Below are 25923 nucleotides of genomic sequence, written 5' to 3' on the forward strand. Positions count from 1 at the left end.
TTTAAAATGAATGTAGTACTGTCACTGTTAAATGAAAAAAAAAATTGTCTTTCTTGCAGATAGAAAAAAAATACTTCGAAAAAATTATCTCTTTTCCCAAAATCCACATAAACATTAGCTTTTCCTTTTCTCTGGAGAATCACACACAGTCTTGAAATTCTATTTTTTTAACCTTAAAACTGAATCATTTTTAGAAAAAAAAAATGTATAACTAGAATAGTGGTAGTTTTAAAAACTAAAGTAGAATACTAACATGCTGTAGTAAGAACAGAAACCTCAGGGAGTCTGTTTTACCAATTCTGAATGATTTTTTTTTTTTTTTTAAATATACTGACTTTGGGACTAGAATGTGTCCTGTGGAAACCTTGAAATAATTAGGTAAAAAGTAAAATTCAAAGACAATTTTTGCTAAGGGGAAAAATGTCATGTATCAGGTAGATTATTTAAGAGCTCTTAAATAGAGAGAATGAATTTAAGAATACCTGTTATTTTCTAGAAAATTAATTAGCCGGGTTTGTGCTTAATAAATACTACTTGATGATGATGAAATTAAATGAAAGAAAAATGCCTGACATTGCTAATTGCAAATGCATGCACTCAGAATATGAAATAGGCATAATTTAAGTGATTCGATTCCTGTGTGCTTAGTAAATTTGGAATACTTCCCTCTGAGAGATGCAGAATTTCATAATCTACACTATTTAGTAATTGGTAAAAGAAAAAGTTTTATATAATATAAGCAATATCCTATTTTTAAAATGACTAAAATATGAATTTGAGGAGAGACTACACAGTTCTAGAATTTCAGGGACCATGGTGCTTCTGAATCTTCAGGTCTCTTCATAATGGGAACATTTAATAGCATCCAAGCTCTTAACAGGAGTCCAGAAGGAGTTCCCAGTGTGACTAATTTCCACCACCGTCAGTGCTGGTACCTATAAATCATGTGACAGATCTAGAATTAATGAATTCAAAGGGAGATAAAAGGGACAGCATTTTAAGGAACACTAATGTTAAATGATTTCTTCAACTATTCATTTTCTTTAAATTTGGTAATGTTTTCTACTGGTAGAAAACCGTAAAGATCATTACCAGGAGTCATGTCTTTCAGTTTTTTATCTTTGACAAAAAGACCATACAGTCTGATCATTTATGTTATACCAATTATTTTTAACCAATCTTCTTTAAGAAAAACCAAAAATGTTAGTATGTAACATTTAATATATATACTAACATATAATGTTATATACTATATGCATTATGTTATATACTAACAGATTGCATTATGTTATATGCTAACAGATTATATACTAACAATCTGTTAGTATATACTAACAGATTGTTAGTATATAACATTCCCATAAATGAGAAGCCTGACTATATGAATTTTCTGCAATAGTAACTATTTTATTTTATAAAGATATAATATAACCTTACTTGTAAAATCCCACATCACTAGCATCAATCATTACTTTTCTTACCCATATTTATCACTTTCACATTTTTTTATTTCATACATAGATATGCAAATAAGAAGTAAATTTATACCATGTTGGATAACATTTTGGAATTCTACCTCAATTTGATGTATATTTCGGACTCCATGATTGTCTGAGAAGGGTTGAGCTGGTAGACCTAATCGAAAAGGAAATTATAATCTACAAAAGTTGATATCCCATGATGATGATACTTTGACTCTGAAAATAATGTCTTTAGCCTGAAAGTTATATTCACCTTCATGATAAGTATTTATAGGCATATTTATAATGTGCTCAGAGTTTTGTCCTAGATATCTTGCGTTGGACCCATTTTTCTAGTGACCAGACTTTTAATAATCATAGCACAAACAAGAGCATAGTTTATTTTTTCATCTTTCAGTAAATAAGTTGAAGAGACCTCTGAAATTCTAATGCAGTTTGGCATTCATGCAGAATCTTCTTGATTCGTGTACAACACATATGCTTTAGTAAGCTTTTCATTATCCAGTTTTCTAAGCCAAAGTAAACTTCAAACAGAAAATCAGGAAGGAGATAGGAAGGGATGGAGAGGAAACTGAAATGACAGAAGACAGAAACATTATAAAACAAGTACAGAATGCTATTACTGCATAATAGGCCAGTGAATATTTGTGATGAATCTGTCTGTGCTTCTGAAACTTATTGCTGGGGAAATTATAAGAGTCACTAATGACTACAATAAAAGCTATAAGTTACAAATATTTATCTATGCCCATTATGCTTCCAGAAGGTGTTTAAAATGGAAAGAATTATAATACATTTTGAAAACATGTCAGAGTGGTTTGATTATGTATATTATGATACTATAAAAATACTCTGGTTGTCTTTAAAAAAATAAGTCTTATATGCCACAGGTGCTGAGTAAATGGTATGTTGCTAGAACTTCACTGGTTTGCTGCATAGAAATGAAGTGAGGCTACATTCAATAAATAAATTTAAAATTTTACAGTAACTGAACAACAGAATATTGGGCCAGTTCACAGAAAGTAATCAGGCTTCACATTTAGAACTAGAAAGTTTCTCAGAACATGTGCTGGTTGTATCCACGCCAGCCTGGATTCACGAATCTTGAATACCTGCAGTTTGTAAATTAAACGATTTGTCTGTTGTACTTGAAACTTACACCAGGCCCAAAGCACCTGAATGAAATATTTCTCAAGTGACTCAACTTAGCAAGCATTTTTTGAACATCTGCAGTGAGTTATGTAATATATAATAGAATGGAGGCAGGAAACATAAGAGGACTCATTCTATAATCTAGGGAGGTGGTAGCATAATAAATTAAATATATAAAAGCTCTAATATGATAAGGGTTATGGTAGACAAAAATAAAAGTATCATGGGCATCGAGATGATGAAGCAATTAATTCTGCCTATGCAGAAAACTATGAATGAAAGGCAGTTGCTGGGCCTTATTAGGAAGGATGAATAGATATTCATCAGGTGAGCAGGAATACAAAGGACATTTTGGACAGAAGGAAGAATGTGGGGCAAGTCACCATGGTGTGTGCACCAGAATGCAATTTTCTATCTCCAGAAAACAGAGCTCTGATTGGGGAAGAATGCCACCATTCATATTGGTAGGAATTGTGTTAGGGCAGACGTTGTAAAACACTGACATAGGTAGGTACTCTTCAAGACAAGAATTTACATGTGTCTGCTCTTACCAACCTTCTTTATTCACCATCTGTTTTAAAATCTGTACTTTAAAATCTCTATTTACTCTATTCCTTTCATTGCTACTCTTTTTAAGTGAAGTTCAATGATTTCAATCTGGAATGCAAGCTTTTTTCCTAGGTCGAATTTTTTTTTTTCCCCAAAAAAATACTGTAGGCTGATGTTGATATGGAGTGATTTTAAGGCCTTGAGACAGTTTTATTCAGGACAGTCCTCTACCTCTATAGGAGCCATCTACCTAGAGTCCTACCTCACTGCAGGGAAATCCTGCTTTGCAAAATGAAGCCAGGCTTCGGGTTTGGGCCCTTGGTGTTGATAACACCCCAGAAGACTTCAACGAGGGCCCCTTTAGAAACATGCAGAGGCAGGAGCTGACATCTGGTCATGATTAATCCTCTCAACACCATGGCCTAATGCGGACTGGCTTTGGGCCCTAGCCAGCTACCCCTGGGAAAGCCAGCCCACTCTCTCATGCTTGTCTCCTGTTTTGCAGAGGCTCGTTCTCTACCATGGCCTTTTTTTTCCCTCTCCCCTCTGTATTCATGAGAATTTTAGAAGTAAAAGGGCCTCATAAGTAATTGGCCCAAAAACATGGATTAAGCTATGCAATGTCACCAGTAATCATGGCAGAAGTCGTACCCAGGCACCATTGAATGGGGCTGAACTACAAGGGCACCGGACCCCCTGGAAATCATGGATATGCTTCAGTGGGCACTTGAAACATCCTCCTAACTACCCCCCACTACAAAGAGTTATCTGGTCCAAATGTGCAGCTGTGGAGAAACGCTTGCGTAAATATTTACTTTTAAGAAGGAGAATCTGCAGCATTTATTAGATTCTCAGAAGAGTCTAAGAACCCATAAAGGACAAGGATCAGTCACAAAGTGGTTGAAACATGGACTTCAGAGTGACCCAGACCTAGTTCAAATCTGCTTTTAGACATGTGACTTGTAATAATGCACTTAACTCGCGTGATACTTGGTTTCTTTTTTATAAAATGGGGCTATAGTCCCCAATGTATAGGATTGTTGTCGGAATTAAATTGTCTAGTGCACATAAAAGGTTTAGCACAATGACTACACAAAATAGAAACTCATTAATAATAACTGTTATTAATAATTGTACCTTTAATCATCTCTAGAACTCTGATTTTAGAAGAAACATAGCATGATGGGTATATGTCTGACTCAGACACATGAAGACCTGGTCATGCTAGTATTCTTTGACTTAATTTCTCTGAGCCTCCATTTTTATACCTCTTAAATAGCAGAAGGATATATATCCATCCCAGAGTTTTTGTAAGAAATGAATGAGAGAACATATGCAAAATATTTGCACAAGGACTGGCCTTTATTAGATATTCAGTAAAAGGAAGATATAATACTCAAACATTGTGTTTTCCAGTCCACCTTTTTCCTGCATTAGAACCAGGTTAGGCCTGATGAGACAATTTGAAGCATCCCAGAACGTGAAGAAATTCTAAATCTCATAGCAGTTTTTATTTGTCCAAAAGTGCCCTGAGGAAGTTACTTCTTATCTTTACTCTATTCTCTTTCCTCTTTTTCCCTTCCTCTTTGGGAACTTCCTCTGCTCCCTCCTACACTGAAGATGGATAGAATTGGTTATGAGTTTGTCAGAGATGAGGTGTGTAGTTGCTGTCATTTTGATCTGGAGTCTGAAACCAGTAAAGTAGGAAGGAAGGTGCCTTAGTCTGCTTTGCCATGACAAATTACCATAGACTGGGTGGCTTAAAAACCACAGAAATTTATTTCTCACGATTCTGGAGTCGGAAGTCTAAGATAAGGCACCAGCAGATTTGATATCTGGTAAGAGCCCCCTTCAGGCTGATGGACGGATAAGGTGGACATCTTGATGGAACCTCACCTGTCAGGTGGGGCATGGGAGCTCTCTCCCAGACCTTTCATGAGGACGTTAATCGCATTCCTGAGGGCTCCATTCTCCTAATAACCTCACTTTGGACATTAAGATCTCAACATGCAAACACTCAGTCCACAACAGAAAGGGATTTTTTTTTTTCTTTAACAATGTAAGCATGGGCCAGATTATAATGAAATAAATACCCTAAAATTACTGAGCAATATCCCTGGATAGTCAAATTGCCATATATAAAATCAATTGAGAGTTAGCATTCTCATGCCTAAGTATTTACTTAAACATAATATTAATAGAAAAAAATAAAACTGTAAAAATCTACTTGTTAAAAATGTTCCAAAGCAGAATGGACATACACAGTTGTGAGGGGTAGTTGGTGAGTTCTTATTTGAATCAACTGCATTTTAGATCAAGACTAAACCTAGATATGCATGTCTAGATAGCTAGATAAGTAGACAGGTTTTCCTCCCTCTTCTAGTTCACTTCCTTGCTCTCCATCCCCCAACACCCTCTCCTGTCTTCACATCTTTTGTCCTCTGACCGGCTTTTATATAAGGTTCTCTTCCAGGAAATCTCTGGTAACATACTGTCCTCTCTAGTTTCAAAAGCCTTTTTTTTCATGAAGCATTACTCCCTTAGGGATTAGGCGTTGTCATCTTTTTAGAAGACAGAATGGTTAGTGCCTAGGGAGTGCTGAGAAGTCAGGACTTGGGCTATTTTGATCCAGCTTTGACCTTAACTAGCTGACCGTATCCTAATCTATGCGGAAGTGGCTTCTCTTAAGAGGCGTTCAATAAATTGTTTCTCACCCTCTTTGGACATCACATTATTTATCTGTACACAGAAGAGGTTGGACAAGATGATCACTAAGGACTTTTCCAGCTCTAAATTCTGTGATTATATTCTAAATGTTAGGACAACATGGTGCTTACTGGCATCGCCATTAAGGAAATTACCCACCATTTATCTTATTAAAAAAAAGAGCACACACCAATAGCAACAGACTAGCCAAGCCTGAAAATGCGAGTCTGTGTCTTTTTATTGCACCCACAGCTCTCCAGTGATGCTTATGATGAATGCGAATGTCTTCAAAAAAAAAATTCCAGCTGCCCTGGGGTGACCTGACCTGCCTCTTTGTTTGGTACTTGGAGAAAGCAAACATGTTCTACTTCAGTGTAGTTCTGCATGCTTGAGACTTGGAAGGTAGCTGAAAATAAAAGTTTGTCCTTAATACCTGTTTATGATGTAAAAATATTCTTTTTACATCTGCTTTTCTCTTGGTTTATCTTCACGCGGACCTTGTCCTATACTTCACAGAGAAGGTTCACTAGGTGGGATCTCGCTCAGATTTCATTCCCTCCATTCTAGAAATATTCATAAAGTTTCAATTTTTATCTTTCTTCTTCCTGTTGTAGAGGATGAGGTGTCCTGCCGAAACTAAGCCTCTACAAATCCAACACTCGACCTCATTTCCTGTTACAGAGCTAGGATCTTGATCCAACCCTTTTGCTTCCTCCAGCTATTTAAAAACCACACATCTGTCTCCAGTCATCCTAAAAAGGTTTTTAGTGACCCTCCTAACCATATTCTCAAGATTCAGCCCAATCGCCCTCTTTTCATTAAATGCGAAAATAGAATAATTTCTTGAGTTTTGTCTCACTTCATGGGACTAAATCACTAAGGTTGTTTTTAGCCCCATTTCCAGTAACTTTACTCTTATTCTTATGTACCTCATTCAAAATTAGATAAGAGAAATGAAGAGATTTTTTTATGTCATTTTTTCAATTACAATTGACATTTAATATTATTTCATATTAGTTTTAGGTGTATAGCATGGTTAGACATTATGCAATTTATAGGCGATCCCCCTGATAAGTCTCGAACCCACCTGGCATCATATATTAGTTAGTACAGTATTATAAAGTATAGCATAGGAAATATAGTCAATAATATTATAAGAGGTTTCTTTCTTGTTTGACCTTTCCTATAAATCTCCTTTCCAGATTTGTTCCAAGTTAGGGTAAAGGTTAAGTGGAGTGGGAAAACAAGAAGGAAGGGAACATTATGCTCTGCTGAGGCAGTCCACTCAGACATTTTACAGCTCTAATTTTCCACTTTTCTCTGTTGAGCTCATTGCCTTGCCATCTCAGTTTCTCCATCGAGTGGGCTTATGCTCCTTTGGGTGGTCTCCGGAATTCTAGGTAGCCAAGACACCCTCCAGCAGTGAATCTCCACGTGGACATTTGCTCCCCATAGCAGCTCTCACCACCCGCTTTTTTCCCTGCTGTCAGCAGAAGAACTTCCTCCAACCTTCTGCCACTGCATTAGTCAAAGCTTATCCACGTGTCCACAGGATTTCTCTCTCAAAGCTGTGTGGTTGGTCCTATTGTCCACTGTATGTCTGGTTTTCTACTTTCTTAAGGATCATTTTTCTTTTGCATTTCATTCTGTTAAATTGAACATGGATCCTAGATACTTTTAACCACAAATACTCTTTCATATTTTCCCCCTACTTTAGTGTTGCACAACTGTTGTCTAGAGAGGAGTAACAAGGAAGTTTTTGTAGAGACTAAAGAGACAGGGTTCAGAAAACCTGAACTTGAGTCGATTTGTCTCTGACTTGCGTCTGTGACCTAGGCCAAGTTACATTACTTCCCTGCCTGCCTCCGTTTCCTTATCTATAAAAATGTGAATAGAAACATTAATCTAACTTCTTGAGTTCTATGAGAATCACTTGAGATAATTGATGGAAGGTAAATTTTTATACACACCTACTGTTATTTCCATTAAATTTCTTAGCAGCAGCAGCATAACATTCCTAAAGTTACATCTGTGCCTCATAGCAAGAACTTTGTACCTTAGTGTAAAACAGGTTTAAGACATAATGTCCCTTATCTTACTGTCAATATTTTAAGCATTTTTCTCTCCAGGCTACCTGTTGGGCACATGCACCACAGTCGCTTTAAAATTTTTTGTTGGCAGAACTGGCATCCCAATTTGTTAGCTACTGCAAGACTCCAGCTTGTGAAAGACTTCTGGCTGAAGGTGACATGCCTAGAATTGAGTTAGAGTAGAGTCTGGACTGCCTGTCCACACCCTGAAGTTCTGTTCTTTCCTAGAGGTTCTGAGTAAAAGTCCTCATCAGTCATAACCTCCTTGCAAAAAGCTTGACTCAAATTCTCTTTCTCAAGCTTTTCTACCAGAAGCTATCATAGAAAATTGGTCCTTCACTGCATACCTCTGTGTTCTTTTGCACACTAGCAGACTGGAAACTTTTTGGTTGTGTTAGAGAAAATTACATGAGAATTTTTTATTCAACACTACTCAGTAGAGGTAGCAATGTTATCAGGAGACACATTACCACTGTCAAGAACACAATATTTAAGCATGATGTCTCTCTCTGCCTGAAAATGAAAACCCTTGTTTCGAGCCATATGACTACTTCCTTTTATATCCAAATCCCCTTTCCTGGTCTCTGCCAGAGCAAATGGCAGAATCAGACCGGGTTAGTATACTTGCCAAAGATTTAGGTAAGAGACGTTATACAAATGTCAAAATTATTCTATCTCAGGACCTAAGATTTCTAAAAAACACTTTCACATTATTCATTATTATTTATATTTGTGACTATTTGTTAAGCTCCAAAACCTTTTTCTGCCATAGAAAATAAATCATTCCTAATAGCTGAGGTTTTTTGTTTTGTTTTGTTTTGTTTTGTTTTTCATATTTAAACTTGAAACTTTCCCCTGAAACAGCCACATGTCATCGCCACTCTTTTCTTTGTTTAATGCTATTTTTCTTTCCTCTGCCTTAGGATGGCCGTCTGCGGATGAATGACCAGCTGATTGCAGTTAATGGGGAATCTCTTTTGGGAAAGTCCAACCACGAAGCTATGGAAACACTTAGGCGATCGATGTCCATGGAAGGAAACATACGAGGGATGATCCAGCTGGTGATTCTGAGGAGGCCAGAGAGACCGATGGAGGTGATGCAAATCTTTATTTCCCTCAGAAAATTGCCGAAGTGGCCACATGAATATGCAGATTTTCATCACTAGTATGGTAGACTCATATGAATTCTGAAATTGGAAAAATATGCCCCAGAAGGGTTCTGATGGATTTATGTGATGAGCAGGTGGTTGTATATTTTAGGCATAACTAGAAGGTGTAAAAATATGCATATAAAATAAGTAATTTATCAAATGTAACAACAGATCCATATTGTCTAGTTTTTTCCCCAGAAATTTCTAGAGCACTGGACTTTATGAATAAGGTTTTATTCACATGATAAATTATTAAGTCTGTAATATCTTTGTATACTTTTTGATTGACATGTTAGCAGTGTCTATACCTTAGATATTTCTTAATCAGATATGTATAGTGCTCAATATAAAGATCATTATAATGCAGACAGCTGTCTATATTCTCCCCATAATGTGCACATGAATAGTCTAGAACTGGGACTTAACTATCTTAAAATTTGATCTATTAAGCAAGCTGCTTGCTTCATGTTATTAAATAATAAATGTTTTTTAATTAAATATTCTTGTAATTTTTATCATGATTTCTTTACAGATTTTTATATAAAGAATATTTTTACTTATACATGAAGTATAAGCATAAAATATTATTGAATGCTCATATCTCTAAACATTTCACTCACAATTATATTATTATATTTATATTATATAATTATACAATTACATAGCACATTATAAAATTATATTAACATTATTTTCTATATGAAGAATAATTATTAAATGCCCATTAAAGTCCTTTTAAGAAAAGACAAGAAGAAAAAATTTGATGGTAGTTAAGGGTTAAGAAAAACACGAACAAATCTCACATATATTCTCTAAGGACAGATAATGTTCGTGTAATACAATAACATGCAAAATTAAAATAGAATACTTTTAAAAACACACTAATATAAAATATTGGTTTTAATAATAAGTTCAACTTAAAAATAAAAAATATATAAGAATTTTCAAATTATCAAGAGTAGAAGATAGTTGGGGTTCATAGTAGTTAAATGCTGGGGCCCCAGAGTTTTGGATTGCTTGAGTTAAAATCCCAGGTTGGCCATTTTCTGGCTATGCAAAGGTAGACATAGTTGAGTGCTTGGTACTTGTAGATGACAGATACTGTTCTCTGTTTCATCTCTCAATGTATCCTCATTTCCCAGCATATCATAGACAACAAATATTGTTGAATGAATAAAAGTTGCATCTGAGACCTACTTCACCTGAGAGAGTAAGCTGAAGTAGTAAACATAAACTGTAACATACTTTGCTATATTATCAGCTATTGGAAAGGAGTAACGGTACCTTTTCATTCGTCTTTATATAACCTTGTAAATGTTAAATAAATGTAAATTGGCCAATTACTGGAGACTATATATAATGAGCCAACTCGATTTCAACATTTGTGTCTGCTTAAGTGACAGAGAGGCTTCCATGAATATTTAATGGATTTTACTTATGTACATAGTTATAAAACCCTTATTTATTGCTTCCATCTATGAGAGAATTGGCTCCCTTCTGGTTTCATTTGGTTCTTACTCTAGAGTCCTAGGACTTTATGGAACCCAGTTGTTGGAGATGGGTGTGAAGGATGGCTTATCTGTGCATCTGGGTATTTGATCTCACTTAAGATATATTGGGACAAAGATACCTCAACTAATAGAAAAGTCTAGAGGACACTGCTGTAGAATACCATATCTGTGCAGTGAGCCAGAAAAAAAATTGAATATGGTTGTTAAGAGCTAGTTATCCCCCCACCTCTCATCTTCCCTAATTTCATGTCTTTCTCTAAAACATATGAATGCTTAGTGGATAAGTGTTCTGTGTTGTGGCTCATCTAGTCGAGACATTTTATCATTTTCATTCTCCTTTATTACAGGGTTTTTTTATTTTAATTCTCACACTCTGGGGTGGGTTGGCAGTTATACCATCAAAAGAAAGTACTAAACTTTCAGTGTGTTGCCATTCTCAGAAATATCTTGTTAATATAGTTCACTAGGGAATCAATTGGGAATAAGAAATGGAACAAAAAGCAATTTTTATGAGAACATTTAAACAAGATCCATTCTTAGTTGTTTGTTGTTGTTGTTGTTGTTGTTTTTAATATTTACATGCTTTCCTTGGGGGATAAGCAGGCATTTGACTTTCTCAGCTATTGAGAATCTCTGTGCTACCCATATAGATTAAAGAGCATTTTTTTCTTATAAAGACATCAGCCTAATGTACACTAATGTTTATTAAATTGGAAAAAAAAACTGCAACTATTTGATCTCCCAATTCTGTGTTTTAATAAGTCAAAGCTTATGTTATGTGCTCATGTTTTCAGTATATTCTCCTGTGCAACAGCAGTCACCCTTAGGTACCATAAAAAAGCATCCGTAACCTAGAAAAAGGTCTCAGCAGTGTTCATATGTTCAGGCAAATCAATTAGTTAGACTTGGCAAGAATACCAAAATGGTTACTTGATCCTTATATTGATATAAAAAAATTGAAGAAGCTACTTAAGAAAAGTCAAAATATATAGTTGTTGGGGTGTTTTCCCACATTACCCAGCTGTACAAGATACGTAAACAGTTTTGATGAGGACCTCCTGAAGAATACATAATGAGCCCTTGATTGAATCAAAATCATTTTAAACAGAAACATGTTTTTCAAAGGATGAGCTTGAGGTTCAATTGTAATTCTATTTGAGCCTGGAGACTCGGTATTAAAAAATGGGTTATGACCTGTTTTTTTTTTCCCTCTTTCCCAAAACATTTCTCTCACTGCTGAAGGCCCATCTTGGTAGAAGCAGAATATGTTTTAAAATCCATTATATTTTTTATTGGCCAGGACACTAATGGAGGGCTCCACGACAGCTCTATTTTACAGGCCGAATACTTTAATTAGGCTGGTTACCGATCAGATGTTGGGATATCGATTGTGTCATTTATCAAAGAGCTGGGAAAGCAGAAAAAAAATTTTGTTGTTCTTGTTGTTAAATCAGAGCACAAGGCTGAGCCAGGTAAGTCCTACCTCTCCTGCTGCCAGGATTCCAGCTTTAATTTGTAAGTCATTTGCCTGAGTACCAGCATTGGTTTGACTAGCAGTACAGAAGCGAAGGGTATGAAAACATCGGATGTGAAAAAAGCATTATAAGCCTTGACAAAAAGCTAAAGGACCTTCAGCAGCTGAAAACATTTTAATTGTTAAGAATGCATAAATTGAATATTTTAAATATTTTGTTTAGCTAGAAGGATACCGAGTTGTGTAACTAAAGAGGAAAGTATAAATCAAATGATTGTTTGGGCCAGATGCTTTTCTCAGAAGGAAAGAGCTTTGGGGATCAGATCTCTGTTTCTGTTAGTGATATGTTCCTCTCGCAACTGGTCAAGGGCACAGCCATGAGATAGCCTCCACATGTCTTCCTTGAAAGCTTTTAGGAAGACACATAATATGAGCAAGAGCAAAACCGGGTTCTCTGCACCCCAATCCTCTTGAACAAATAGCTCTCTCTAATCCGCCCCCTCCTATTATCTCACCCACGCCTGTGAAACATGGCTTGTGGGCGTGTTATCCTGGATACAGCAGTTTTAAGGAAACTGTGAATTTGTTTACAGACTGTCAAAATCCAAATAGGAATGGAAAACAAAGAAAAAAATGAGAAAGATATCTCAGGAGAACCACTGTCTGTCATGGTCACAGCAGTTTGTTTTAGCTCCTGGCCAAAAAGACCCAGTGTCTGTAGTGGGACACCCTCATGGCATTTCCGTGGCAAGCCTGCTTGGGTTCTGACTTGTCCTAGAGCATATGCACTTAGTCACCGAGGGAGAGAGAGAGGAACCAGCTGGTTGGCACAGAAACCCCCTTGGCATGAACTGTATTCTTGTGTCGACACTGCCACAAGCTGTACTCCCAGATGGAAGAAAATTTGGAAGAAGCCAGTTGTAAGTGAGGGAAAAAAATAATAAAGTTAATCCTTCTTTGTGTTGGCTCTTAGCACTCTTAAGCCTTAGCACCACATTGTCAGTATTTTTTATTTCATATTCAAAAATGTTTTAACTGATAGGGCCATTTTGATTTTCCACAATTGAGGATTTATATGCAGTAGACTCTTGACAGATTATTCATAAACTGATCATTCTTTTCCTTTGCTCCCAGTGATCAAGTTGGAACATATTAGAAAAGCAAATGCAATTTTTATTTTTATCCCTTAGGAGCCTGCAGAATATGGGGCATTTTCTAAATCATGCTTTGAGAACTGTCAAAATGCTGTAACCACCTCCAGGAAGAATGATAACAGTACATTGCATCCGTTTGGGACTTACAGTCCACAAGACAAACAGAGAGGTAAGGGTCTTTCCATTTTCATCCACTGCAATGATGTAAAAGAAAAAAAACATGAGTGTGTTTTTATTTTTAAAAAATAGAAACAAAGGAGAGGTAATTAAACTAAGTACAGACTTTGTTACTCAGAGTCATGAACACTGAGAAATAGGTAGGAGAGCTGACTCAGAGGTTGGGAAGTGGATTCCTGGCATGGCTTCCAGTTTAAGTGACAGTTCTATGCTTGATGCTCCAAACATAAAGGCTTATGTATAAAACAAACCATGACTGGAGAAACAAAATGACAAACTGTTATTTTTTAAACAATCTTTTAATATTGGAAATTAAGAAGTATAAATAACTAATAAACTTTAAAAAAAACTGTGTGTGGACTAATATGGTAAAATGGTCATAACATGATTCACAGGTATATGCTTGGTTCTCAGAGTGTGGTCCCTACCACAAACCAAGAGCACTAGGTGACAGTCGGAATGTTCTTGTTATGGTCTCGCTGTGCTCCTTCCCTCATCATCGTCTTCACCTGGATCACATTTCTAGTAAAGCTCTAGATGTAAAAAGCTTGGGTATTCTCCTTTGTTTTTCAAAAATTATACTTTAGGTCACCAAGAAAATTATTTTATTTTCCTTCATCTCCCTTCTTAAATAACTTTAGTTTTTGTATTGTAAAAGTAATACATAGTCATTACAAAAAATTTGGAGGAAAACAACAAAAAGAAAGTCTAATATTACTGATAATTCTATCAAAGGTACTAATCAATAACATTTTTATGTATAAATTTCAAGTATTTTCTTCAAATATGTGTATATAAAGTGAAGAGAAAATGAAATATACTATATATAATGTTTAGGAAATTGCTTTTTAAATTAATAACACATTATGAACGTCTTACTATGTCAGTAAGTATTCTACAGCATCACATTCAGTAGTCATATAAGTATGCTATTGAATAGAGGTACTGTTTATGTAATCAATTCCTTATTTATACCTAAGATGTTAGCAAAATTTAACTATGTGGGAACGATTTCTAAACTCTGAGATCACTCCATCAGAACGGATTTGTAAATCTGAGGTTCCTGTAGATTAAATTGTTTCATCAGAATGGGATGTTGTTTTTTCCTCTGAATTCCTCCATTTTAGTAAGAGTAGTACAACAGCTGTGACCATTTATTAAGTGTTTACTGTCTGTCAGATACTGTGTTAAGCAATTTACATGCACACTCGAAGTGTGTAATATTATTATTCTCGTTTTACAGATGAAGAAATAGAAAGTCAGAGAGAGTAAATTATTAACCAAAGACCACATACATATTTGATCCATGCAGAACCCGGATTCAGCTCCTATCTCTCTGACTCAAGTTCATTCCCTGAATCACACAGCATGGTCCCTGTCCTACATCGATCCCTTGAAACCGTTGAAGTCCTTTCACTTGATACTAAGAATGTCCATTAGAAGCTGACTTTACGTTGTATCAGATAAAGAAATACTCAGTATGCCTCTTCTTTTCTTCTTAAAAAAAAAATTAAAATTTTTCTTAACAAAGCTAGATCTCCTTCTGAGACCTTAAGTCCTAATAGCAGGAGAGTCTACAGTAGGAACAGCAAGTTTTCACAGACTAGAACAGCCTTCTCTCTACTATGCCTATATAATAATCAAAACATTGGCATTTATATTAAAATATCTAATCTTTACATAATTTGATTGGTATTTAATTCTCAGTCAACATGTGGTCTGGTGACAATTCAAGTTCAGAATTTTATTCCTAACTATATCAGTGACATCCAAAGGAATACTGGGCATGTTACCTCCTATCTTGTTTCAGTATCTTTACCTATAAACAATTGATGCTGAAGTGATAATTACACAGTGTATTTTTAGAGGACATTGAGATACTCAAGGAAATTGGTAATATCTCTAGGAAGGATAACAAAGGCTAAAATGAGGAAACTATAAAACTACGTAAAGTATAAAACTACACCCAGAAAAGAAATTTAAATAAGCCCACTCAAAACACATACTAAAAACGAAATGTAATGTATTTTGGAACTTCAATAGGATGTTTAGATTTTGTATTTCCACTGAACAATTAGAGTCTTTTAGACACAAGTGGCCGTGGACAGCCACTGGGAGCTTCTTTCTGTCCTCTTCCTCCAGTGACATAGATCCAGAAAGAACAACTTTTACGCCAGTGCAAAAACCACGCAGATCAGCTACCTACAGTGTTCCTACTACTCTTCCTCTCCACATCTCAATTTTCTAAAGTTAATGTTAAAAATTAAGTTCTTTCAAGAAGTGACTTCAATAAACTTTATTTTTTATAAAGCATAGGAAATATTATTTCTCTGTGGATGCGATAAAATACTCAGAATTAGACCTGTCAAAGCATAGACTCAATGAATTTTAATTGTAAGAAAGAGTCCAATAGATATAATTCTCTTACTTTTTATATAAGCTTATTGACTTAGATATAAATATATATAAATAACAGAATTTATAAACATGGTGTCAGAGAATATTATGATCATCACCTCTTTGTAATATTAATAACATTTAAAATTTCGAGAACCATTAAGAGTTCCTGAGTCTCAAATACACGTGAGTTGGCAGTAGGCCACTAAGACTCATGAAACCTGAGTAAGTATTGACTTACCACCACCAAATTTTTTAAGGAACTCGTTTAGAAAAACAAAATCGACTTGACAAAATGTAATGTCTAGTGAGAAGAGGAACCGTTACAGCCAAAACATTAACTTTTTTTCTTCCCTTTTTTCCTTTCCTTTGTATATTTAAAAATCCAATGTTGATATGCTGTGTTCCATCTATTTTTGTAATAACAGTACATACCACCCACAGTTCCACGTTTTTTTTTTATACATACATATTCCTGACAAGCTGTTACACAGAAAAGACATTTTAAGAACTAACGTTTGTAGAAATTGTAACACCATGAAATTCACATTTGTGTTGTAGAATTGCTAGCAATGCCCACAGTGAAATAAGTGTGGTACTCCAAGATGGTAATAAGGATGGAGGTTGTGTCCCAGGGGTTTGCTATGAAATCCTATTAAGCATTTGAATGGTAACGAAGTCTACCAACACTATTTCCTGAGGAATCTTGCTGGCAGATCTCACTTCAGGCCAAGTAATAGCTTAAGCGCAGTTTGCCTCTGGTTTGTTATTACCCCTCCTTTCATAGCTTTCATCTCCCCTTTTGTGCCCTACTCCTGCTTACCTGCCCTGTCAGCTCAAGTGCACCCCAGCCTCCGCCTCAGTCACCCATTGCTCCCAAGTCTGCCCACGATCACCTGCTATCTCCTTTAAACCTTTCATCCCAACCCCAAATCAAACGTTTTGGTTCTATGTCCTGTCCCACTATATCCATGTTCCCTGGGATCCTTTGAGGTGACGCATAATAGTATAATTATTCCTAACACGTCTCCTCTTGGAAACCAGCCTGTCTTGACCCCTCCATAGCATGTAAGGCACAAACCGTGCAGTGGTGATCAGAAATTGAATTATACTTTTCAATTTGACTGATGTTTATTGATACCTTCATTGTGCAGAACACACTATCAGGGATGCAAAGATGAATACAATGCTGTCCTCAAGAAAAGTCTAAAGCAGGGGTCCGCAAACATTGCCTTCGAAGGGCCAAACAGTAAATATTTTAGACTTTGCGGGCCATAGGATCTCTGTTGCCACTCCTTAACTCTGCTAGTCTTGTGCAAAAGCAGCCACAGACAGTACATACATGAATGGGCATTTAATGAAACATAGATGGTGGGCCACTTTGGACCAAGGCCATAGCTTGCTGAGCCCTTGTCTGAAGTCACAATCTCCCCCCCACGCACACACTTTTTTTTTTTTTTTTAATGATCTGGCCCTGGTAGGATGGAATCTGTAAATCAAGTAACAACAATAAAAGATGTTGATAAAAAATAAGGGTCATTTGGTCATCAATAGAGTAGTAACTAGAGGTTGCATTGTAAACATTCACAAGAATATGTATAGAATAAATGACCATCAAGACTTATTTGTGTTCAATGAAATTCAAAAATATTATTTATAAAAGATAACAATTCTAGATTTTTGGACTGGTATAGGGTTTAACAAAGGTATTTGGACCCAGAGAAAAATATATTTATCCTTTATAGCATCTGAATATGTTGTTTAAAAATGTACCAAGGATAGTCAACAAAAGTATTTACCTTCTGTTTCTATCGCTACTTTAAAAACACATAGATTATTCATGTGAGTGAAATAAAAATTAAAGTTAATGATTGTAATAAAACTTGCCGTAGGCAGAGAAGATGCTGAAGAAGAGGGAGAGCAGAAAGAGGAAGACAAGAAGGAAATTACCTATAGTCCAGTAAGAGTAATAAACATAGATAAATAGATAATAGATCAATAGGTAGCTCATTGCATAGACAGCATATGATAAATGTTATCCAGGAATTATTTTCCATAATATTAATAGATAAACCCAAAATGTCAGTGGATAAGGGCAGTGAAAATATATTTCCTACTCATATTACAGCCCAGCGAGGTTTGGCAGTAGGAGGAAGGGGTCTGCACTCCATGCAATGATTGAGGACCTGGGTCTCTTCCACTGGTAGCTGGGCCATCTTCTAGAGCCTTTTCCACCTGTGCTTATAACTGATAGATGGAAAAAGGGGAGAAGGTGGAGAAGGTTCCAGGGACACAGACCTTTTATTCCGTAGTTAATTGTGTTCAACTGAAATGTTTCTGAGTGGGCAAATTACATGAGCACAGCTATGATTACCACCACTGTGGCAGATGGACTGAGAAGTTGAGAGTAGCGAGATTAGAGCTAGCAGAAAAGATGTCCCAGTATGTCCCTGGTCCCAAATTTACATTGTCGTCCTTCTGCTGTTTCTCTCAGCAAGTCTCTGACTGCCTGACAGCTACCATATTACCAAACCAATAGATTACTGGGGGAGGGAGTCAGTGCATGGGGACAGTGCTGGCTACCTTTGCTCATCGTGCTTCTGTACCCTGGTCATCTTATCAGATTCCTGGTTTGAGCCTCATTCCTAGGGACATGTTAGCACTACTAAAGAGTTGCCTTTGTTTTATACCAGTCCCTTGAGGAATGCTTGGAGCAAATTCTTGCCTATATCAGGGTTCTCCAGAGAAATAGAACCAATGCAGGAAGATTCGGCAAGCTGGAGTCTCAGGAGAGCCAATGATATAGTTCCAGTCTTAAGGCCAGAAGTCTCAAAACCTAGGAAATGCTGATATTTCATTTTAGCCTGAGGGCAGGAAAAAAAAAGCTGATGTCTCTGTTCGATGGAAGTTAGGCAAGAAGAATTCTCTTCTTCTCAAAGGAGGGTTAGGCATTTTACTCTATCAGACCTTCAACTGATTGGATGAGGTCTACCCACATTAGGGCAATCTTCTTTACTCTGTCTACTGGTCTAATTATTAAGCTCATTCTCCAAAAAATCTCACAGAAACACCCAGAATAATGTGTGACCAAGTATTTGGGTACCACATGCCCCAGACAATTCGACATATTAAAATTAACCAGCAAACTTGACATGGGGGCAAGTCAAAGGAGGTTCTCTTAATAGTAGCATTTTTCAAGGGCAGAGAGACTTTTTTCTTGCCCCAGAAATCAAGGACAAATAGGGTCCACTTTTTACCAAATATATCACTATAATAGATACACAGTAGAGTTTATGATGTATAGAATAATAATTCTGTACTCACTTATTAGCACTTGGCATTTATAAATCACAGCTTTAAAATGCACCGTTTTATATAATCTTTATACTCCTTCAATAAGGGTATTCTTATCCCCACTTTGTAGATTTAAAAACCAAGGTTTAAAGAAGTTGAACAGTTTGCCTGAGTTTACATAGCATTAGGAGCCATGATTGAAACATGCATTCTTGTTCCACAGATCATACTCTTAACCAGGATGCTCTCTAATGCTTTCTATATATTAATTAATACTGTCATTAATGATGAGCATTAAATGACATGACTTACATAATGTTTAGTACAATGTGTAGTACACAAATAGTTCTCAACAAACCTTATTTCTTATTAGTTGTAGTAGTATTTAGGATACATGTCTATATTTTCATATAGAATAGATTGAAAACATATGCATTTCTTAGTTGGTGGGAAGACAAGGATTCAGACTTTTGTCTTTTGCTCTCAAGACCCCAAAGCCAGAGGTTTCCATTGCAAAACAGGCAAAAAGAGTATTTTTTTCCTCTACTATGTCTAAATGGTGAGTAGATATACTGTCTCATGATTTTTTAAGTACTTTTTGTTACTAAGGCAAATGTTTAAATCACCGTATAATCCAGAGCATTCATTATAGAGTCTTGTTTACAAAAAGGTTGTCATAAAAGAAATAGCTTTGTTAATATTCCACAAATCACAGGTAATGAATATATGTCACCCTCTCCTAGGTTGGAAAAGGCAGTCAAGATGTATGGACTTGCCAGAGGTTGCCAGCAAGTCACCAGCATAAAAACATATTAGCAGGCTTAGATTTCTTCACATAGGCTGCATTAGCTCTCATATGAGTCCTTTGGTTCCATACGAGGACTTATTTATTTCAAGGTTGGTTTATATGTTGGTGAAAATTGTGTCTGAGAGATGGACTGAAACAAAACCAGGCACTGAACGATTTCGCCTCCAGTTTACTACAGCTTCATTTGTTTTCTTTTTATAGAGCCACTGCTTCCCAGTGACGAATGGGCTGAGAGCGAAGTACCACCTTCTCCACCACCACATCCCATTCTGGAATTGGGCCTTGAAGATTACAGCCACAGGTACTGATAAAATGATAGATCATAAATGTTCCTTGTTATGGTTTTCCTGGGAAAACCCAGCAACCTTATTTTACCTTTCTTTCTTTCCAGAATGGAAATCTCGTAGTACCTATTTCTTTTACACTGAAAGCTGCTCAGCGTTAATAGCTTAAATGGTCCATATTTTGCTTCCTGGGGTTTTTCATCATTTATTATGAAATATTTAGGAAAATTGTTGAATTTTCTTTTACCAAGTTAAAAACTAGAACAGTAGAACTCAAAGAAAAGTTATATGGGAAAGTATAAAACAAAACTAAGAAGACATATAGCTTAGGTTTTTCTCCTTCATTTGTAATTGGCAAACCTTAAAGATATTTTAAAAATAGCTGTTCCAAGAAAGTTAATGGAATCTAAAAATTAAAGCAGCACCATATATAATCTAAAATATTGAAAAGAGTGCCCAGTCTTATATCCATTCTGTAATAGAAACCAAAGAAATCAATATTTTTTAGACTCACACAAGCATGAGAAAGAAAGAGATTTACTAAGCATACACACCATTCGACTAGTGGAATTCATAGATTTTGTTCTTCTGATGAGTTTTAAAAATCATTAAATTGCTCCTTTGCTATTTTCTGTATTTATTATGGCTGTTAAAAACTGTGTTTTATTCCATTCTATGTCCCATGATAATGCTGTGAAATTTTTTCATTTTTCTTGCAGCAATCTAGTGTTATTCCTATTATACTTTTTACTACAATCTGCTAAAAATAATGCAACACAACAAGAAGACAGCTAACTTTATTAGCTGGAAGTTTACATATATTTAGCTATGTCTAATTCCTACATTTTTGAAGTCAGGTATCTTACTCAAATGCAGTTTCATGAGCGAGATTGATAATCACAGTAACATTCTAGATCAGTATCTCTGGGGGTTTCTTGAAAGAAATTCTGGATATATGTAATTTTGTTCATTCTTTTCCTTTGCGTGCCTCCTGAATCAAAGTTGGCAGATTGGTGGCATTAAAATATCCATTTAAAAAATAATTTTATGTATTCTACTTTAGCATTTATCCTGTGTCTATGTGCCAAACTGTTGGGATAGTGCAAAGGTGAATCAGATGTAAACCCTACCCTCAAGAAGATGGTAGACTAGTAGGTAAAAGTAACAGCTAGAACGCAAGGTTCAGATGGGTGTAGACAAAATGTCTGGATGTCTAAGGTGGGGAGAATGCTTCCAGATAGAGAAGCAGGGAAAACATTGTGGAAAAAGTAGCATATGAGCTGAACCATAAACTACGGATAGGAGATGGACATGAGATGAGCCCAGGAAGGAAGGGAATTTCAAAGACAGGAAAGGGTAGAATTTCAAAAACAGAGGTAAGAAAGTAAGTTCATTTGTGCAATTTGTATCATGACTGATTGGCCAGACAGTAAAGCCAGGTACAAGAATAAGAACTACAGATTTTGTTAATTCGATAGTAGAATCTTACTGTAGGGTTTCAGCAGACAGTAGCATGAGATGACCCAGGTTTCAGTTGTGTGTAACATGGTTTAAGTAAATGGAGACAGGTTAATATCTACTGGAAGCCAGAGACTTTAGATACCTTCTGAGGCAACCGCAGTGAAAGGTACTGAGAACGTGTGCTGTGGAGGGTGGGGAGGAGCTTTCAGATGAGAAACCTTCAGGGAGAGAGGCAGTTCGGAGATGTCACAGAGATAGAACTGCTACGAATTAGCAACTGCCTTTTTGAGTGCTTCAGTGTTTCCACAGATTTTTTTTTTCCTTTCATTTTCAGTAAAGCTCTTTCCTGCATGATCTTGAAAAACAGCTTATATTGGCCCTCACTGCTGTCAGTCTTCGTTACATGGTTTGATATGGTAACTTCCATTTCCTTTCCCGCATCTTCCTTCCTAACCGCTTGTGTTTAGGCTTTCTGTTCTCACCACTTTACTGATTAAATACCAACAATAATCTCCTTTCAATCTATAGTATGTCATTTTCTCAGGTTTTATTTTTCTTTCCTACTTTATAGTATTCGATTGAGTCATTTAGTCCCTCACTCATCTATTCAGAGGCATTTCTGGAACTCTGAGCTAGGCACTGCAGAAAGTACTCAGACGAACTGGAAAGCATCCCTGCCCACAAGGAATTCAGTCTCCTCTTGAGGAGACAGACACACAGATGATTAGGAAGCAGCCTGCTGAGCATTAGATACAAAACGCTGGAGCCCTGAGGAATGAGCCACTGACTCTTGCCTGCAGGTATCAAGGAATGTTTTACAGGAGAAGTAGTGTTGAAGCAGTTCCTTGAGGAGCAGAAAGGAGCTTACTGGGCAGAGAAGTGGTGGGAATGGCAACTGAGGTTAGGAAAACCAAGCGATGGGAGAGGGAAATGCAAAGTGTGTTCAGTATGCCTGAAGCATATGCTCTTTGAGGGGAGAATCAATGAGAAGGGCATTGTCTGCCATACTCCATGAGCGCCATGCTTCTCCAGAGAGCAGTGGAGAAGTATTGAGGGGTTTCAAGCCTTGACATATCAAGTTGAGCAGAGTTCTGTTGTGGAGGATGAGTGGAGGGAGGAAGCCATAGACAAGGATATCAGTATGGGGACAGGCAAAAGAAGGGCTTGAATGAAGAGAGCTGCAGCATAGCTGGAGAGGAAAGGACAGAACCAAATACATTTTTGAGGTAGAAAGAACAAATCTAAAGCTTCGAAACTCTCTCCCTCCTGGGATCCGGTAACCTGCTCCATCCTGCAAGCTGCTGTGTTGCCTAGGTGACCAGCAGCAGTGGGGTTGGATGTGTGAAACTTGAGGAAGTATGGATGGCTGAGCAAAGGAGGCTGGGAGGCTGTCCTATCTTTCAAAAAACAAACAAACAGAAAATAGTTAAAAATCCTCTAAAAAGGAAAAGTGGTGCTTTAGTGATGGAGCCAGTTTTATGAAGCAGAAAACTGTATTGCATGAGGAATAAAACAAATTGTAGCAAACTTGATTCCTGTACTTTGAATCAAAATTAAATCAGGAATTTACTGAACTTATTTGCACTGTTATGTCAATGATTATTAAATAAAAGTTTATAATATGTATGTCCAAATAAAAAAGTAAATAAACATAACGGAAATATATTTTCTATTGTGATATCTTAGGGACACTTTAAGGCAAATTAACAGCAGACAGAATATTGTTGAATCTTATTAACAGTTTAGACAATATTTGGTTATTCTCTACATGTTCATAAGTCTCTCCCTTTTGGTTCTCTCATTTCTCTCGCTTGCTTGCTCACATTCACACATGCACACACACACACGCAGACACACACACATGACCTGCATCTACTCTCACTCACAGTAGCCAATTGTTGAAGCCTATTCATTGACACCTGAGACTTCAGACATAATTTTTTTTTTGCAAGCCCCTCGAAATCTTCCTCCCCTGCTTTTATTTCAGACAGTTCTTGAACATTCATGGCTGGATTTTATATGTCTTTCACATTCCTGATTTGTCACCACATTCTGGACACTGGCATATGTTTCATGCTACCCTTATTTATTCATTATGCAGCATAATTTGACATTGAGTATCATTTCTATTTGATAGATTCCCTGGTTGTTCATGCTGAAAACACAGCCTTTATCTAAGACATGTCTTTGGCCCGCTGTCAACTTCCAGCCTCTCACAGTATCCACTGCAGACCACTCAGCCATGCTAACTCCCTTCAACATTAAAATATGGCACATTTTATAGTTAATCACTGTGTCACTCTCTCACTTCGGAAACTTTCAATATGTAGCATAAAATTGCAAACTATTTTACTAACCTAACTTACATGTTTAAAATATTTTCACATTAACTAATCCAATACTACACTCATTATCTAAGTGCATTATATGCTCACAATGCCTTTAATCCCATAATGTCTCATATTATGTTTACTGCCCTTCTTAAATACCTACTAATCTGATATCAACTTTATTTTGCCTTATTTCTATTTTGTACTGTTGCAAGAAGGATCCTTCTATGGAAGGTTTTCAAAGCGGACCCTTGGTCACATTCAAAACAATGGTAGCAGATTTGTATATCAGTATTGATTAATTTAATGGACACATTCAGGCATATATGTAGATATGCTACATATGTATGAGTATTTGTTACATGTGTATGTATAAAGCAGCTTTTTATTTATTTAGAGAGATCTACTTGATGTTATTGCATCAAGTGGCATTGCCACCTTGTGTGTATGCTTTTGTTTGTTTTTTCTTTTTCGAGATGGAAATAATTGTTTCCCAAGAGTCTGGAAACTTGAGTTCTTATTCTTAATTTGTCAACTAATGCCTGGTTTGGTAAAGTCGTCTAAGATGGTGAAGCGGGTTAACCAGTATGTTACTCATTTGGGTAGATTCCCATAGTCTGCCTTGAGCAGAGGACTTTAAATGCAGTGTCACCTAAGCTTTAATGAGGAATATTCATGTTAGTTCTAAACCTCCTCCCTAAAGGCTTTCATTATAACATATGGCATCTGTTTTGATTGACTCTTTGGTTTTCATTTATTTCATGATACACACCACTCTATTGAAACAAAAGCTAACCTAAAATGTAAGCAGAATAATAGAGTGAGCAAATCTACACTAACAGGGAAAGTTTTGATTTCTGTGGATTCAAGATCAGCAATAACCTGTGCCCCAGGCTTACTCACCAAAAGTTCTTGTGGCCCTGAGAGAAAAGTTCAAGACCCCACAGTTCTGGTCCTGGCTTTGCCACTGGCCAGCTGTTGTGTATGACCTTGGAACATCATCCTCTTATTAGGCCTCCGTGTCTTATCTATAAGATGAAGAGTTAGATGTGGTGACCTTTAATGCCTTCTGGCTCTTAAAGTCTGTGATTCTATGAAGGCCATGAGTCTTTCTGACACTAAAACCACATCATCACAAGAGATCAAAAGATGAAGAACTAAGTGCAAATAAAGGTCAGATAACACATTTAAAGGCAAGTGCTTCCAAACATCAAGTCTCAAGGAGAAGCTCATGTTCACAGTAGTATCTCAGAATTCATCCTTAAAATGGGCCGAAACAATTAGAGTGTTGCTATTATGCTAGATCAATAGCATTAGTAGGTCAAGGATTTTTGTTCACAGTTGGCATATTTCACCATCACTTGATACTACAGCTAATCCTTTTTATATATCAGTGGCTTTATCCATTGAGAATGTAGCCAGACAATAAGAAAGAAGCAAAAAAAAAAAAAAAAAACCAAACAAACAAATAAGAAAAGAAAACAGCTATAATTCTAAAGAGTAGATTTAAACTTCTTGAAAAATTTTTGTGAAAACAAGTATAATTTCTTCACTGGAGAGAGTGCCTCAGGCTCTTCTTATTCAAAGACCACTCTAACCTACAGAAATAAAGATAAGGTTCAATAGCTCACTTATTGAACTCTCCGTGCTAGGCACTAGAGTCAGTATTTAACAAATCTTAATTTATTTAATTCTTACAACAACTTAATGAAATTTATAAAGTTCTATTATTATTACTATCCATTTTATGTACTAGAAAACTGAAGGAATGGACCCTGACATTTCACTGTCAAGTCCAGGGCCCTAACCATCACACCACGTTACCCTTCTAAATAGGAGCAGAGAAAGGCTCTTGGTCACAAGCCTATTGAGAGGCTGAAAAAACAAGTCAAGGAAATTGTTAA

General features: G+C 36.4%; 1 protein-coding gene across 1 annotated transcript in view; it reads left to right on the plus strand.

Moving 5' to 3' along the window:
* The window catches only part of PARD3B (par-3 family cell polarity regulator beta), a 905664-nt gene that overhangs the window by 529180 nt on the left and 350561 nt on the right, over positions 1–25923 (plus strand). The window contains exons 13-15 of the mRNA XM_025039317.1: positions 8902–9072; positions 13305–13437; positions 20146–20245. Of these exons, the coding sequence (XP_024895085.1) occupies positions 8902–9072; positions 13305–13437; positions 20146–20245 (404 nt within the window). The remainder of the gene's footprint in view (positions 1–8901; positions 9073–13304; positions 13438–20145; positions 20246–25923) is intronic.

This window comes from Pteropus alecto, unplaced genomic scaffold (assembly GCF_000325575.1).
Source record: "Pteropus alecto unplaced genomic scaffold, ASM32557v1 scaffold3, whole genome shotgun sequence".
NCBI classification, from domain to species: domain Eukaryota; kingdom Metazoa; phylum Chordata; class Mammalia; order Chiroptera; family Pteropodidae; genus Pteropus; species Pteropus alecto.